This window comes from Dromaius novaehollandiae, chromosome 10, assembly GCF_036370855.1.
Source record: "Dromaius novaehollandiae isolate bDroNov1 chromosome 10, bDroNov1.hap1, whole genome shotgun sequence".
NCBI classification, from domain to species: domain Eukaryota; kingdom Metazoa; phylum Chordata; class Aves; order Casuariiformes; family Dromaiidae; genus Dromaius; species Dromaius novaehollandiae.
The window spans coordinates 11,238,223-11,256,925 of NC_088107.1; the positions used below are offsets into that span (position 1 = coordinate 11,238,223).

At 39.1% G+C, this 18,703-nt stretch overlaps 1 protein-coding gene across 10 annotated transcripts in view; it reads right to left on the reverse strand.

Annotated features, from left to right (window-relative positions):
* ADAMTSL3 (ADAMTS like 3) overlaps positions 1-18,703 on the reverse strand; it is a 200,811-nt gene that overhangs the window by 158,060 nt on the left and 24,048 nt on the right. For 9 of the 10 annotated variants that reach the window (XM_064517288.1, XM_064517287.1, XM_064517290.1 and 6 more), the window contains exon 3: positions 9,544-9,663. The exons of the other annotated variant lie outside the window; for it this stretch is intronic. In XM_064517288.1, the coding sequence (XP_064373358.1) occupies positions 9,544-9,663 (120 nt within the window). The remainder of the gene's footprint in view (positions 1-9,543; positions 9,664-18,703) is intronic. 10 annotated transcript variants of the gene reach the window in all.

Sequence of the window (18,703 nt, forward strand, 5' to 3'; positions counted from 1 at the left end):
AGACCACAGAAATCATAATTGCTGAAAGCTGGGAAATGGAGACAGTCCCTTTATTTTGCCATTATATCAACAACACGTTATTAATGTATGCTGCAAAGCCCAGTAAAGTTTATTTCACATTATGACCACTACAATGCTTCAGATCATACAGTATCACAACCTGTAACATTTTCTGAACTCTGAAGATAGTAACTACAGTTGTCAATGATCCTCTCAAGAACCCGTGTTGACTGTTTTTGCTAGTACTGCCAAAATTAGTAATTAATGTATGCAATTTTCTTCCTTGCCTTTGAATAGCTTTTGAAGTCTCAGTCAGTGGAAATAAATCAGGTTTACTGGCAATGCTGACAGTTATTGCTAAATAGTGTGAAGTGAAGCAACTGTTTGAAGTGGTGAGGACATTGTTCTTTAGTTGTCCCAAGGCTTGTTCATTACGCAAGTGCTACTGATACCAAGTGCCATTTTAACTATTTCTAGAAACAAAGCCAAGACACGCAGATTTTTAAAAAAGGCTTTTCACTGTGCCTTCCACATTAGTAGCATATAAACTGGAAGACGTTCGTGGAGTTGTAAGTATTTACCTCCACCAAGAAGGTCGTTGTGACATTTGACGTAAATCTGTTCTCCACGGTGGAGAGGCCCGAAAGGCCGACTAAAGGATAGGAGGGATGCAACCCACAAGCTCTACGGGGCACAGATCATGCAAATTCCATTTAAGTTACCCAGTGCCTTGCAAAACAATAGAATGATATCAGAAACACCTCTCACAGAATGATTAATTCTTATCAAGCTAGTATTTCACTCAGTATTATTTCAGAGCCAATATAAACTGAAGTATTTTTATTTTTCCACTAATGCTTTCCATGTTTAACATGCTGCTAACAGCAAGAAGCTGCTATAAACTCTCATGGGTCTTTAAATGTTATCTGTGGCAGGAGCAAAGAAGCAAAAAAAAAAAAAAAAAAAAATTCAACTCACTCATTCTGAAAGACTCAGCAATGCAAGAGCTCTCTGATTTGTGCAAATTTGCAAAGCTTCTGAACAGCTTGAGCAGTTTGCCTGTACTGCTGAAGAATTAAATACAATCTGTTCTAGCCATGACTGAGACCAGTGAAAAGATGCTGTTCTAAATGTTTTGGCATCACTTAAACAGATTTAGTGAACAAATTGATTAATTCACCAACAGGGCTTTATCCGTCTAAAATGTCCTCTCTTCTGTGCAGCATCTGAAGAACAGCTTTCCCATCCCCGTTCCAAACATCACGTTTCCTACGGTACTTGAAACGTATCTTTGATTTAAAAGCACTTCTCTACTATATCTCAATGAACTCTCATTGATAGATGATAGCAGGGGTGCGTCAGAGCAGTTTAAGCATGGGATCATTTCTGCTACCTCCAGACCTTTCAGAGTCTTAATTTAGAAGGCTGAAGTTAAGCCTTTATCAATGTCAAAATTCTTGGATAAGTACATGTGCCAGCTGCTGGGGGTGCACTGGGAGCACGAGGAGGTCAGTGGTAAATTCCCCTCATACTGCATCAATCTCTCACTATTTAATCATTGCTCTCCACTAAAGAAGGGAAGTCAGATGAAGGTCTACTCTGTACACTGTTAATTCCTTTCGTCAGGTGTTTTGTTACTAGTTCAGTGTGGCAGAAACAAGTTAAAGATTTTACAGTAGAATATTTGTCCAAGTGCAGAGTCTTCTGGCTGCTCTGAGAAAACAAAAACCCACCTGTATCACAAGCAATTGAATGATATATTTTAGGAAATTGTAAAACTGAGATCTTCAGAACACAAAAAATGGAACGAAATGAGTGAAAAAATTCCAGTCCGTTATGAAAAACACACATGGCAGGGACTATAAAAATAAGGCACTTAATTTTGTTAAGTTTGTTGTTTTGAGATAGACCAATCTTTTCAGCTGAATAAAGATACAAATGTGCCCCCAAACACTTGTCCAAGAAAAAGAAGAAACCAAGTATATCAGAAAGCATTGTGTTTTAACAATTAAGCTGCATTTTCTCTTTTTTGAACAAGTATTCCTGATTCATTTCTCACACCAGTCCCTGCAAATAAATATTTCCTCTAATGGGAATCCCCTTTCTACCCAAGTCAATGGTCCCAGTCACATGCTGGGTCCAAGCTGCTCTTAACACCACCGCAAGTAGGGGCATAGAGCAGAGCTTTATGAATCTCTGTATAGCCTTTTATCGTCATTTAAAGCAGCCTCCGTATTTGTCTAGCACCCAGGGGACTAGGGTCCTTGCCCATTCTCCTGTCGTTTCTGTGAAGCACTTACAAAAGGTTAATACAGAGGCTGGTTTTGCTACCTGGGAGCCCTCTGCCAGCTGGTGAAGCTGGTATTATCACAGCCACAGCAGGACTAAGGATCCCGGCCAAGGAGTTTTTCCACAGAATTCAGCAGGAATAGGATTACAGCCATATGTACTAGTCATAGCAGGCATTTAATCAAACTTCAAATAATATGAAATGTGTTTTCTGTGCAAATTGTATTACTCTGCAAATAGCATGAGGTCAAGCCTATGGGCTTCAGCAAACAGGTTTACACAGAGACCTTTGGCAGAGTGGGGACTAAAGCAGTCGTGCAAACAAAACAAGAAAGTCTGCCGTTCTTTGTATACAAAGAAAAAAGGCTCTATGTGCTGCATGCAGCAATTCCAATATTTTCTGTCAAAAGCAAAACTGTGAGCTTAAGAAGTTAGTCAGTGCTTAGAAAGTGCCAGTTCCCCATTGACTTTGCCAATATACAAACACGTTAGAACAGCTCGCAGGTCACTGTGCAACCCATCTCACACAGAACCTACCACTGATTTAAGTACTTATCCATACGCTAGCCACGCATTTCCGGCAAGGGGCTAGCCTAAACACAGGTAACTAAGACTTTTGAATAGGACCACACCTATTGATTTATACAGTATCAGTTTATGAAAGTAGTTTTGCCTGAAATCATAAGTGGTTCTCATTTGTTCTTAATCCCTGCCTCCCTTCCCTCCCTCTCACTCCAAATCAGAAACACATTTAACTTGATTACGCAGCTAATTTCATTATCCAAATCAGTTGCATAAAAAAAAAAATTAAAAATAAAGAAGTCCGAAGTAAGCCCCCCACAAAAAAGTGTCAAAAGATGATAGAAAAAAAATATTAGGCAGCATTTAACACCACCTTCATTTAAATTTCCGCTAAAACGCCAAATCATGCCTTTCATCTCCACACAGCCTTACAAACATATGTCTTTAAACTCCCTTTGAGCATAGTTTAAAACCTCGTATTAACTTCTGCAGGATTAGCATGGAGTAGCACTATCCTGATCCTACACTTTGTTACTCCCACAAGTTGCAGCACCAGCTAAGACATCGGAGCTACTGCAGGATTAAAGTCAGGGCATTAGTGCTGAATCTTCAGTTATTCTAACTGCAGTCTAGGACAGCAGGATCAGACCCTTACCCAGCTAAAGAGGAATGCTTCTAACTTCATATTGAAATTCAGGTAGCCAAGTATTAGGAGATACACCTTTGGTGCTTGCACAAAATTAGTTCTGTTGGCTCACTCACAACCCAAATCACTAGAAGCGTTTGCTGGTGGGAGGTTTGCAGCATAGAAAAACCCCTGAACTAAATGTCCATTTAAGAGCAGCTTGCTTCATTCCAAAAAAGGCTTTTGAATGAAGAGCTACAGATTGGGATTCAAGATGTTAGTATTTAATAGTTCAGAAGGCTTCTTCAGGATATCAACAAAAATGTTATGTCACGGTATAACACAAGTTTCTGGCTCCCTCTCAAAAGGATAATGCTGGGGCTTTACGTACTTGAGCAGCAGGCATACAGCTAACTATGCATCTTCCTCCTTTCCCAGGACTGGAACTTGTCTTCACTGATGTATTAACTTGAAATAAGTCAAGTTTTGGCCCCTATATGACTCATCTCCAAGGCCAAAAATTTCTAGCTCCATTGCACTAGCATTTTACATGCAAACGAACTGGCCCACCTGAGAGGGAATAAGGGACACAGCCAGCAAGCAGACACTAGGCAGCTGCTGCTACTCACAGCCAGGCCAGGACTCGCACACAGCTCCACCAGCAGCTCGCTGAGCACCGTCAGCAGCAGGAGTGGGCAAAGCAGGTGGGAGAAAAGGCTGGAAAAAGGGGGACACCATCTCCTCTGCCAACACAGCAGGATCCATGAGATGACTTCTGTCCGCAGTGTAATGCAGTTTACTTTATACGATATGCAACACTTGCGCAATAACACAAATATTAGTTGCAATCAGCCAACAATATGTAAGTCAAATATAGATTGGTGTTCTAACAGTGTATTTATGAATCATTGCAAGCAATGTAATATAGTTAGTTCAGAATAATATTTCATAGTGCATTGACATCGTCAAGCCCGTGGTTTCATTGGAAAGAATGAGTGTAAATAACATGTATATGATCCCAAAGAATACAAGCCCAAATTTCCTCAAGCCATTCAATTGACTGTTCCCAACATGATCGCTAGACACAACCACAACAACGAAAATACAGAACAAGACGACCGAAATTTCTTTTATTTTTCAGAACAAATAAAACCTATCCCAGCACTTCCTGGGTTTCTAGTCAATACAGTATCTTGCATTCTTACAAGAACCTTACTTTTAACATGTATATAGGGATGTAAAAGGTTCTGAAAAACACTTTTCTGGCCATCTCTGCATTCATGCTTGAAGTCCTCCTTTTTAACCTTTTAAATACCATCCTTTCCACTTTGCCCCCCAAGTGGAAACCACGCCAGAGTATTCCTCCTTGTGGGGAACAATGCATATATCAGAATATTTGCTCTCCCAAGTTTGGCCTGCATTTTATGGCAGATTTGTTTTTTGGCAAATCCAGAGGAAGGCTAGATATCAAAAGAACTGCACCAGCCTGCGTATTACAACTTGCACATCTAGCTGGAAACAGACTCATTGGCTTCCACCTCACCTAGCATACCTAAACACTCAAACTTAGAAGCGCCGATTTTCACTATTTTAATTCCTTGCTGGGTGGTTTTTCAAGATGCCAAAATTTACCACTCTTGCTGACTGCATTTTTTAAAAAGCTTGTTTAGAAGCACTACATTTCCTTGCCAAAATTGGACCATTCAGAGCTATATGTCTAATTACAAAATTAGGGCTTTTTTATTAGGAGTCCAAATTGGTAAACTTCATGAAACATAGAAGGAGCACAGTCAGCTAGAAAGCTAACTAGTCAAGCAAGCATTTTCTCTTAACAAAAGAGGATATCCTCTTCTTTTATTCCCTCCCTGCCCCCCCAGAGCTGCCTCCTTCAGCCAGTCAAAGCGGAAAGGTACTTCAAACACATCCTGCCCAACCAAGTTCTTGCTGCAGTCCTTGTTGGTGGTCCGTCATATGGAATGGTTTTAATACTTGGAAGCAATACCTTAAGTGTCAGAAAACAAGAACATTTTATTTCTGCAAGAAAGCTTTCCAGTACTACTAGTATTCTGGGGGAAAAAAAAATGCCTTGTAGTAGATTAAAAGGTGAAAAGCCAAAACAAGAAAAAACACACACAGAAAGAAAACCAGGAAAGTAAACTGTTCCTTATGGCAACGTTTAACTCACATCTCAATGCAGAGGGAAGGGCTATTTATTTATAAATTTACTAAAAGACTCATTCAGCATGATGGCAGAGGGGCAGTTTTTTCAGTCTTGAATTTCTAATGGTAAATGAAGACTTTGGTTACACATCAAAATCTGTTTGGTACTAAGTTAGATTTAAATTACGTTGACTGGATAGAACTTTAGAAATGCAGTATGCAACACACAGATGCAAGACATAGCTTGCTGACCAATGCAGGAGCTATAACAAAATGCTGTACGTACACCTTTCTTTGTGGGGAGCCCTCAGAAGTATTTGCTTTGATTTACTGGGTATTTTTCCCCTGAAAATAAAGGGGCAAATATGTCAAACTATTTTATGCACCATTTCTATCCAGAAATCACAAAAATACCTCAATAGGTAAAGGTGGCAGTATCTAATCAGGCCCTATAGGGTATTTTCTTCTATAATCGTAATAAATAAAGGGGGGGGGGGAGATATATTAACTGCATTTAGAAGCTATCTAGCCAAAGAATTTCATCTGCATATAATTCCTCAGTACACACATAGCAACTGAATAGGCAAAGGGGTTAGTGCAATCCTATACAAAAATGAGAGCACAGTCCTGCCAGACTAAACCAGAACAAAATGTACTATCTTACACGTACAACATGAATCCATATGCAATTCTGTTGGGCTAGGACAGAGTACAGTGTGTTCCCGTTAATATTTACTTGTCTTCCATTTCAAACTGTAAGCTTGTCTTTTCAGATAGCAAATACTTTTGAATATTTAAGTAACAGCTAGTTCTATTTTACTGAGATTACTTACTAACAAAGGAATGAATGATCCTGATTAAACTGGCTCCCTGCTTGAAAAATATCACACAGAACAGCCAAAGAAAACCCCTTTGAAACATTCCTGTGTTTGGATGATGTAAGGAAACTAATCTTGGATCATGACGATGATGATGATGCTATATAGAAATAATACCCACTGTCCCATCAAACTAGAGATTTTTTTGGTCTGGGGGTGATGAATGGTGCTAAAGGGGAAGGGCACACTGCGGAACATACAGAAGGATTGCTTTTCCTGCGAGGGTCTTGGCCTCCTGTTGGCTAGCTGAAAAGATGTAGGCCATGACCAACCCTCTTCTCCCACCTCTGCTGCAGTCTCAGGAGCCTCTTATTCTGTTTATTTATTTTGCTTCCCTCAATGTATAAGTGGCAGTATGATTTTCTCAACAGATTGGGTTAGACTGATCTCCTGCCTTGGAGATCAAGAAAACTATTTGTGGGGGCCAAGTGCACAAGATTATTACATTTTTCCAACTTCCTTTTCAACTAAACTAACTTAGAGTCTGCAGGAATTAACCCCACAACTCTGCAGGAATGACCAAGAGCAAAAGTGCCTATTCTGGCATTCAGGCAAAGAGAAGACATGAAATCTCCACTGGCCAGGATCCCTTCACGGGGAAGCGGGGAGGGTGGCAAGTGAATTACTGAAATTAATAGTGGATCAAGGTGTATGAGGAGAAGCTACTCCACGTTTTGGATTATGCAGCAACCTTTCTGTACTGATTCTATGTAAGCGCTGAATACATCACATAATTAAAATAAAGTGGCCATGCAATTTACATCTGTTCCTCTCTTTACTCACCTGCATATCCTGATCGCAGCTGACTGCTACACTTGTCCCCTTCCTAAATTACAAGATACTCCGTACCATACCTGGTACTCATCTCATAAATGTAAGGGGAGTTTTAAAATGTATTTGTCAGTAGCACAGCTGGCATTCTGGTCAACATAATCATGGAGCAAATTACATAGCTGGTGTAAATTAGCGTTCATGCTTATATATACACATCAGTATACAAAATTCAAGGAGTTCACCGTTGAAGGAGTTTCATCCTCCACTTTAAGCTGTCCTTCTGTTCATAGAAGGAATGTAATATGAAAAAGTAAAATGAAATACAGGAAAAGAGAAAATTCAAGAGTTCTGGCTCAGCTTGGACACATGATAAATTTGAGAGTTCTGTATGAACATATCAACAAAAGCACAAGTAAACTGTAACTGCACATCATTATATTTCTATGATTAATGTCCTAGATAATTAAGAAGAATTTTCCAATTTATTGAAGAATTCTTGATTTACTCCCAGTAAGGTAACTAAGAGATATATACCAATTCCTGTCTGCATTCAAAACATTTATTTATTTTTTTTAAATAACTCCTATAGGACTGAATTTCCTTTCAAGAGAAACCATCATTAACACATTTGCCTTTATTTTCGACTTTGATGGTTTTAGTACCCTTTTGAGTTCCAAAAATTCAAACTTACTTTCATACTACTCATTCCAAATATCTGGGAAGAGCAAGCTTCAAAGCTGAATCACTACTGTGAAAGAACAAAAGTTGACTGTTTCCAGGATCTGATGCAGATCCCAATGAAATTAATGGATGTCTTTCCATCAGCTGCAATTGGGTTTATAACAGGCTTTGTATAGCACTATTGTGGTATTTTTTAGGAGTTTTAGGGGGGGTTGTTTTGCTTTCAATCAGCTCTGCTATTCACATACTACAAACAATATATTCAAAGACTCGGACTGTCCCTCAGTTATATGATTTATTGTTTTCTTCTCTAAAAACTGTTCCCTTTAATGGAAACTATTTTGATCAAAAGTGTATAACCTTTATAAGGTTTTTCTACGACTGTCATGAAACGCAGCCTGAGTTGCAGCTGCATTTTACTGTTCTGTATGTTACAGCTTTCCCAGGTGTTTAGTCCAGGAGACATCTTATCTGATTATCTTTCCTATATGTGAGTTAAGAGCCTCTAGGGTAACAAAAGTATGAATTACCATAAACATTTCAACTGTATTCAAACAAATAACTTCTAGCTCAGCATGCTTTCTAATCTCTCTTCCTCTCTTTTGTCTTCCTAAACAGATCCTCAGTCAAAAATCTTGATTAAAAAAAAAAAAAAAAGTGGCTGATGAGCAAAATGTTTTTCCTCATAGTAGCTATTTCAAAGGATGATTTCCTTGCGGTAAAGCTGCCCATCACTTGAGAGAACCATACCTTGTAACTGGAGAGCAAGATTTGCTCTTCTCTCACTTTTACATGGATTGTTTCCTAAGTTTCCCTCCTCTTACACTAAGAAATGCACCATAAGTGTCTATGAATGTAATTCAGACAGTTTTGATGTAGAGTTCAACTGGCTTCTGGAACACATTGTGTTATGAGTAAATTTCCACAGCATGCCACACATTTCCTAGGTTTACTTCAGATCTTTTGCCAAGATTAACAGCATTTCTTTCATGTTGCTTTCTTTACATTTATATCTATATTCCATGTTTAACATAATGTTTCTATGGGTCTGGAGAAAGCATTACAGATATTTAACTTTGAAATATATTATTTGTTGCTTTCTAAACACTCTGCTTCATCCATTATTACACCTCATGTCTGCTTCTTTATAATTCACTCAACCTTCCTTCTGAACTCTTTATGCATTAATGAAGTTTCCTAAACTTTTCACAAGCTGGGAAATACCAGGGATCTGCCTTAATATTAATTTATATCCCTGAAATAAAATTATTTATGATATTACAAACAGTTCAGAAAGGATAACAATCTCAATTTAATTTACACATTGTACAGTATTAACTATAAAAACCTATTAACATATCATTAAAACATTGTTTCTTTCATCTCTATTACATCCTATTAAGATTTTCCATAGATGGTTTTGGTCTATTATTTCTACAATTAAGTGCTTTAATTTTTTTGCATATGTGTGATCATTCAACTTGCTGTGTTTTTGGTGTACCTTCAAAAGATAACAAGCAATTTGTTTCTTACTTTGTTTCACAGGACTCTTCTATATCTCAGAGTTGCATGAATGTGCTAACACTCTATCATTTTCACATATGGCATACTGACCTGGTCATCATAACGGTAAGTGAGGAATTGTTCCCCTGTTGTATCCTCAAGAAAACTCCCCTGCGGAGAAAGTGCAAACTCAGGCAAAAAGTATGCACCTTGGGACTGCTCTGCTCTTGTCTGTAAGAGATTCAGAAAGGTCACACTGTAGCTACTACAAACACAAGTAAAAAATTTTAAAGACTCCATGCATATAATCACAGTGATTAGACATGCATTTATGAACAAATATGTGCTGTATTTTTAGGCACAATATTTTGGGGGGATACTTCTTTCCCCAGTGTTTGTCATGAGGTTATACCAAATGCTCACAGAGGTCCAAAAAACTAAGTGAGATGCATCAATAGCAGAATAATCTATTAAATACAAAGATGCTATCTCTGGCTTATCAACTACCTCCTCAAACAGATAATCTGAAATATATACCAGAAAAGCAATATTAATCATATGCTTGCTTTGTTCTTAAACACTTCATTAGTCAGTGGTTCCTGGCCACTGCAGAAAATGGGCTTGTGACTGAATGCAGAACGGCTGCTTTTACAGCAAGGCAAAAATTCATAGAATCAAGGCATGTTTTGGGTTGGAAGACGCTACTGTAAGTGGGAAGAAACTACTGTAGAACAGAAATCAGGAGAGCGGGGGTGTCTGAACACCAGGCAGTGGTCCATGTTAGTTAAGTCATTCGCAGTTGGTGAACAGAGTTTGAGAACAGTCTGGGAGAGGAGGAATGGCCCCTTTGGAGCTACAGAGGAGCTGATTCTGTCTGAATTGGAGTTAGTAGCTCCAACTGGGCTGTCAGACATCTGGGCTCTTACAAGACAAATGGCTTCTGCTTAACTGATCTGTGCATGTTCAGTAAGTGTAACACACCTGGAAAGCACTAGACATGCTGAACATGTGCTTGCTGAATACAGTCATTGCACTGTATGTCCAAAGCATCCCAGACATGTAATAAGCATGCTGCATAAACACTTATGTCCTTACTCCTATCAAAAGAGAAATATGGGAGCTCTACTCTAAGAAGTTAATTGGTGTGCATACAAAGACTTGGAGGTATACTGCAGGAGAAAGAGTAGCAAATCCAGTTCCACTTTAGGGAAAAAACACAAGCCCTCCCAGGATTTGTCTTTATACTTTTAACTCTGATGTCCAAGGCTTCTGAAAACAGGCTCTGCTCTGGTGCCAATAAGGAGCTCATCAGGTAAAAGCAGAGATGGGACTGATAAGACAAACCCATAGCTAGAAAAGAGTCCTAATGCATTTGCTTGTTAAGCTAGGTGTACACTGCAATTAGGTGTGTAGGTGTACACTGCAATTAGGTGTGTAGGTGTACACTGCAATTAGGTGTGTAGGTGTACACTCAGGTCAGTCTCACAGAACATCAACAGAAGTAAAATCACAGCAGTATAGGCTTGAGCCACAGTATGAACATGCAGGATGCTGGGCAAGCCTCTGCGCTTGCCTGTAGCTGCGGGGACACTGCTGCTGCTGTTTGAGCTGGTTAGACTAAAGCTAACATTTGTGTCTAGATGTGCTACCATTATATCTTGCAGCTACAGTGTGGCCATAGCATAAGTGCACAGAGAAACCAGCTAATTTTTGATTCCTGCCAGAGCAGGAGTTCTGATTAACAGCATATTCAAGGCATTGAGGAATGATGTAAATTAATTTGAAAAGTTCGAGCACATAGTGAGGTAAGAAGGTACCAGACCTCCCCAGCCTGACAACCCTAGAAGACATGTAAACCATTGGAAGAAGACAGCATTTGCAATTACTCATTAACAACACCACATTTGATACTTACATTATTCAGAGAACACAAGATACATCTCACCAGCTCCAGAACAGAGCTCTGCTCAGAGGAAAGGATACCATGGCATTCATGTGGCAAGAAAGAGGAAAAAGAACAACCCACCAAGCTAACCGCTTGCACCTGCTTATGACAGTGCCAATACCCACTCCTAAATGGGAGCAGCTCTTCACACAAACCAGGAACTAGGGAACAGGTTTGGCACTTTAACATCCACTAGAGCAAACAAGCATCTCTCTGGAATGCAGAATATTGGGTCCAGCTGTGGCAGAGAGGGAGGGGGAAAAGGGCAAGAGATGAAAACCGCCATCCAAGAAGTAGAAACCTTTTAGAGAAGAAAACAAGGCTTGAACTGTACAAGTTGCTGCTGGACATTTCCCACTGAGTCAACTTAATAAATGGGGCTTAGTTAAACTATGTTTCTTATATTTTGACACTCATGTAATAATTTTACATGAAAGCTAACAGTTGCCCAGTTGTCCAGACTGTTAGCTAGAACCGTACCAAATACAGGTGGGTAATCTCTGTGGTGGATAACCAGAGATTTCAAGAATAATCCACACAATTCAGCCAGTCTGTAGTGGAAGAGGAAAGAGGCAGGACCTTCTGCAGGCCCTCTCTTCTGCAGGGAGCTCACTTTCTGAAGGTCACAGCTCTCTCACAGCATTTGCAGGATGTCCTGGAGAGCCTTCCTTTGCTTGTGCTCGCTCTCTTCTGCGGTGCAGAAGCCGTCAGCTTCTCAGACTGTAAACCCCATCTTTTGCGACAAGCATTAAATTAACATACTTGTTTTAAATCAAGCAATCTCCATATAAACTAGACATTTCTTGCAAAGGACATATGTAGACTAGGGTAAAAGGTCACATTTTAGCATGCAAGACTGAACAAGATTTTGGAGAGGACTTTTTCATCAGGCCTGCGTAACAGTAACTCATGTTCACATCATGTTATCATGACATTTCCTATAAAGCCTATTATTCCAGCGGTCTTATTAGTACACTTGTAGCCAAACTTTATTTATGCAGAACTAAATCATGCGATGTGAAGAATAAATCTACATTTGATAACAATAGTTTCCCCATAAAGTAACCAAGAGAGGGCCGCCGCTCTGCTTCACGCCGAATCCAAGCTGGCTGCAGCCGAGGCAAGCCCTGACATGCTGAGTGTAGCTCAGACGCGAAACCGGCTGACATCATCTGGCATCCTTCCCCACCCGTTTCAATGGGCTATCAATAGATCCAATGTAAGGGAATATGGGAATGATGTAATCCTATGATTTCAGCACAGGACTAACAGAGAAGAGATATGTGTACTAAATCTCCAGTGGCCTGGATTAAAGTACTTAACATTTCTACCTCAGTTTCCCCAGATTTAAAACCCAATTACAACATCACTGCAGCTATATTAATCACATATCGTAAAGTTTAGTTTATATTTGCAAAATACTTTGGAGAAAAGAATAGTGCTAAGTGCTAGCAATTTATAATAATAGTTTGGAAAGAGCTGCTGAACTTGGGAACAGAAGAGTATCCAAAGTATTCCACCACACTTCTTAGAAAAGTGTATATATCCTACTGCTGCTTAATTTCCCATAAACAAATTTGCCAGAAGGATATGCAGTGATCAACTTGTGTTTCTCATCTTTATAAGGTAAATATTTAAAATAGAAAGTTTTTGGACGTTCATCAGTATTACACTTTGAATATAAAAGATGCCAACATTTGAAGCTGAAATAACAATTTAGTAAATATGACAAGGAAAACTAGGGGTTTCTCTCATACACACACACGCACGCGCATTCAATTTCAGTACCAAAAGCTCACGAGCAGCTAGCCACTGGAGAAGCTGGAGAATACTTGCTAGACTGCAAGCAAGCAAAATCTTGCTTCCAAGCAGAGAACATTTCAATAGTAAGGGTGAATGTTTTATAAAGTTACACAGGGGATTATAATAGAAGTTCACCTGCTACCTACCCAGTATAACTAAAGTAAAGGAGAAATGCAGCAAAGTATTTCATTAAAAATAAAAATCTAAGAATGCACTATGAGTTGTCACAGCAAGCCAATGCTGAAGCCAAATAACCTGAGCTGATGAAAACCAACCCAAACCAAATTAAAAAAAAACCCTGAAATTCTCAGAGAATTCAACTTTTGTAATCATCAAAAAACCAGAAAATAAAAAAGCACATTTTTTCCATCTAGATACAGGTATCTTCAGTTGAGTCTGTTACTGTCTGAACATCTCCAATGCACTTTCATTCATACGTTGTACTGAGCACAAAATGTACTGTTTCCATTTAGTGCACTTTATTCCCCACTGAGGAGTCTATCGATGTTCCTTGCGAGGCTGTTATATTACTACAGGCACTTTTGCTTAAATATAAGTCAAATTTCAACAGCCTGTACATTTATTGTATGTTTGGGATCATCTCTGAATGGCTTAGCTAATCCAGTATAAATTCATTTTTTTAACTAAAGACTGCAAGTGCAAGTTTTAGAAAACTACATTTCATGCTAGCATTTTAAGTCTGTTTAATGGCCAGTTTAATGTTAATAGCATTGAGTTAAACATCACAAATTGCAAGCACACTTAAGATGTAGGAGAGGCATTTTAAACCAGCTTTCATGATGTTTTTAAGCATGTGAAGGAAATAGAAGATGATAATGTAGCTGAACCAGATATAATAATAATCACTGCATAAAACCCATTAAAATTAAAATATCAGATAGCAAGGAAGTGTGTACTACTGTACTGACAAAAAAAATATTTAAAAGGTGGAAACAAACTGGTCTTTGAAAACCTTATCAGGTATCAGGTAGTCAGAACATTAACTAATTAGTCAGAAATGAAAAAAGTGGATAAAGGTCTTCCATGCTACATAATTCTACCTAAGTGAACACAGAAATATCCTGATAAGACAACAACATATTTAGGTTCTGGGAACTGTAAAATGGCACTGCTCCTACTGAAACACTTATATCCTGAGCACAGCTTTGATCTCAGCTCCTGATTTTTCCCCTGCCTCACTCATCACTCATCATTTGGGTGCTTAAAGCTTAAATCACTCTTCTACTTTCAATAGCAGGGGACAACACAAATACCTCATATCCAAGGTCTCCAGGTTTTAGATCTCATTTATTCCCTTGTAGATGTGGAGGGAGACTCGAACATCATTTTCACTGCTGCCCCATTTCATCACTGCATATACTGCTCTGAATAGAAACATCTACTCCTTTAAGTTCTTAGATTTAGGGGGTTTTTTAATTTTATTTTTTTAGTGAAAGTAAGAGAGGGGCGATTACTGAGTGCTTCCCAGCCAGCGCTGACATTACCACGGAGCACAGCCCAACAGGACTGAGTCTGCAGACCCAAACAGTTGATGCTGAGGACCAAATGGCCACAACATGTGTTTTGAGGAGAGGGGCTTATTTTCAACCAGCTCCATAGGATGAACATCTATGAGCAGTCAAAACGCAGTGCTGGGGCACATCTTCTACTTCAGTTTCATCCAGAAGGAATCCGTTTAGCACATTCTGAAATCACCACACGATCACTGACTTTTTTCCTTTATGCCCAGAATTTGTATTTACTATTGCCATCCAACTAACTCATAATTATCACATGAAAGCAATCCCTAAAATGTAGAGTTTCCCTATGACTAAAATATTACAAATATTAATCAATCATGCTTTCCAAAGTAAAGATTAAAAATTTCTTCCAAGGATTTAAACTACTATAATTTCAAATAAATTAAAAAAACCCCATAGTTTAGTCTACAACTCTTGGGGATCATTTGATACAAAGGCTATTACAAAGTTAAACTGAGTATCATAATTACATGCCACTACTCTATTTAACCATAGCCACCAGGAAACTGGAAAGTAATAGTTCCATATCTGTATATAAACAGCAGTAGCTTTAGAAGTTGAGCGTTCTGCTAAGCCTGAGTTGGAAAGGTCAAGAAGATGGGAAAACATAGACGCAATGTCTCAGAAATGACCTGAACATAACTAGGAATAAAATACTAATCTTGCACGTAGAATAGAAAAAGAATTTAATTTTAGCGTAAGTTTCTAGGTGCCAAAAACCACATTAAGAGAAAAGTGAATTATGTACTTCTATGCATTTTTCCTTAATGTGAATCAGCATTATCTAGACTCGAATCAGTCATTCCCGAAGTCTGCACACTTGCTAAAAATAGAGAGCATAAACAGAACAAGACAAACTGTTTCATGTAATGGTGCAAAAAAAATTTAAACAAAATGATCTATTTTAAATGCCAAAGATGACAAGATACCACAGTTCTCTTGAAACTGCCTCAATACCTCACTAGAAAAAAGGAGAAGAGACTAAAGATAAAGGTCCAGTCACCTAAAACTTTACAGTTATGCATAACTGCATTGCCTTGTCCAAGGCAAATTCTATAACAAGAACCAGCCCAAGTGAAGGCAGGTAGCTTCCTAAAGGTCTGTGGCTCTTCTCATAATTCTTGTTGGAAAGGGAAAAATGGGTATGATCTTGAGTGTTAGTTTCCACAATCACCATTTTAGGAAAAGAGAGAGGCAGATAAGGAAGAAAAAGCTTTATCTGCATAATAATGACTTGTAAATACCTGTTTGTCAGACTGATATGCATGGCAAGTACAATCATACACCAAAATGTGTGCCTTCCTATTTAATTCTTCAAGTCAAATATCTCCCAGGCTCCTAAGCTCCTGCAGTGTATGGTCTGTGCCCTAGAGAAGGAATATACCAACTAAGGAGCAGTTCAGCTTAGTACATTTTCAAGGACTCAAGTGCAAAAAACTGTTTGATAGAGAGTATCACTGCAGTCTCAAAGCATGTGAAGTAGTGAGTTACCAGATAAACAAAGTTGCATTAGCAGTTCTGAACTTCAAATATTGCCAGAGCAATGCTGATGAATAAATATCTAATAAGACTCAGATTAGCTTTTTTCATGGCTGAGATTTACAAAAACAACTTGCTAACTCTAGATGCTCGAAACATTTAAAGACCCTGTAAGTGAACTGACTTTCCACAGAAGCTGCCAACAGCTCAGCATTTCTGGAAACCAAGCCAATTATTAAAAATATGAATTAATATTAAACTAAGAGGCCAACATTTCAAACCAAAATTAAAATCCTAAAAAGAAAAAGCACTCAAAGGACACTTGCAGCTGAACTGATGAAAGCCAAACACTTCTGAATAAAAGAGCTCCCTAAAGTCTGAACGTTTCTTCCAGGTTTTCATCAGGGATGTCAGAAGGGACACGACAACACAACCTTAAAGGCTGAACCAAAAGCTCCTCCAGAGACAGAGCTCTAGCGTGTGACTCTAAGGTGAGGACTGTCTTCACCTTAGTGCTTGCTCGGTGTTAGGTCTGAAGTTTGCCTTTACCTTCCGATTTAAGCCCAAATCTGATGAGTTTTCTGTTCATTTTATCTCCTTCTAGACCTGTTTACACGATAAAGAAACAAGGCAGGCTTTGGAAAACACGCCTGTAACTTGAAGGGCCATATGAAGATAAGTGAAAGACAGTTCAGAGGTATTTCCTATAAACTACTTACAGCAAGAAGCTGCCAGCCACTCAGCCTTAGAAATAAATTGAAAGTTCAGCTACAGATGAAGTAGCATCTACTATTTAGAACTGATCCTAAGCTACTCCTACACCCATATTCACAACTGCAAGAAAGCAACGGCCTACGTAACCTCTGCTGCTCAAACTGAGCCCCAGCCTGGGCCCATTTGCATGCTAGAAGCTATTCTACTTGACTGTGCATAAGATTATGTCTGCAAACACAGAAGATAGCACTCAGTCTAAACCTTTTTTTCCATGCCATAGGTTTGCACAACTTAAAGGCAACACTGAACATAGGGTGGATAATGGAGATAATTTTGTTTTTAAATTAGGGAGCTATTTTTCAGTCTTTTTAGAAGGCTATTTCTATGAAAATGTCTCTTGATTAAATGTAAATACATTTTCTTTGGCATAACTTAGGCTGCAGACTGAGATCAACACGTTTTGAACAATTTTTTTCTGTGCCTTCTAAAATTTATACTGGTGATTAAACTTTTGGATATTTATCAACTACTACTTATGTTTTCTCTCACTATGGTTTGGCTAAGAGATTAAACTTTTCACTGAAAGGCTGCAGTAGTATTTAGCCAAAATCTTTTCGTTTAAAAACCCAGCTTGAATATCAACTCTGCTTCATATTTCCATAAGAAATATGAACCCTAGAATTTTCCTTCCTTCAGCGAAGCTGCTTCTAAACTCTGCTAGGCAGACCCTGCCGCCTTTCTGAAGGATTGGTCTGAGGTGCCTCGGACTTGCTTTCAAATGATCTGCACTAGTGAGTTGAAGTTGCTCCCAGGGATACCTGTGGCAAAGTTCCCAGTGCCTCCCTTCTCACAGAACCAGGGCCTAAATACAAATGCATCTGCAGCACGACAACATCCTTTGCAATATATTGCAAACTATTGCAAGTGTGAATGACACTAGTTATTCAGTCCTCTTTAGCATAAATAAGAGCGAAGGTGAAAAATACAGCGCTCTTAGAGAAGTTCACTTCCACTTACTGCCAGAAAGTTAGTGACTGCACATCAGATTCTGCTTTCAAAACATGCAGTGCCCAACCATTTCCCGAGTCTTCAGTTTAGCCTCGGGGGAATGGGCACAACAGTATTTATAGCCAATGTGAAAGCCATTTTGTACTATATGGATAAAACATACTATAAAACCTGGGTATTACGATTACCATTGAGAGTAGTTTCACACATGAAAAGGTGCCCAACAAACCTATTCTTAAGAACAGGAGAACAGGCTTGCAAAGATGTGGATTTACCAGTAGGAGAAAAAAATGGATAACAAAAAATAAAACTGGAATTTTAGTCACTTCCCCGATTCCCTGCCACCGTGGTGACACAACTTGTATTCCCAGCACAGCACGGTGTCTACTTTCTGGCTCTTTGCAGATGCTGAGAAGCTGCACTACGCGCGCAGGTGGCATCGGGGAGGCAGCAGCAGGGCAGGGGAGGCTGCGGGGCTGGCGGTACGGCGAGGGGGGCTGTCCCCAACATCAAACCTGACATCCAGAAAAGGGGTGAAGGAAAAGGAGTCCGTTCTCGGACCTGTATCTCCCATATGTGCCGCTTGACTGCTATCCGATCATATTTTCTGTTTCCTTCTATAGAAAGGATATTTGTTTTATATAAATATCTTCAGCAATTTGCCTTAAAGTACAGACTTAATGTAATGTGACTTGCTAACAACAGGTTTGAACGGTAATGGAAAATCCTACCAGCACACTCTCTGGGACTTCCCCTCCTCCAAATACTGAAGTTTTACCAA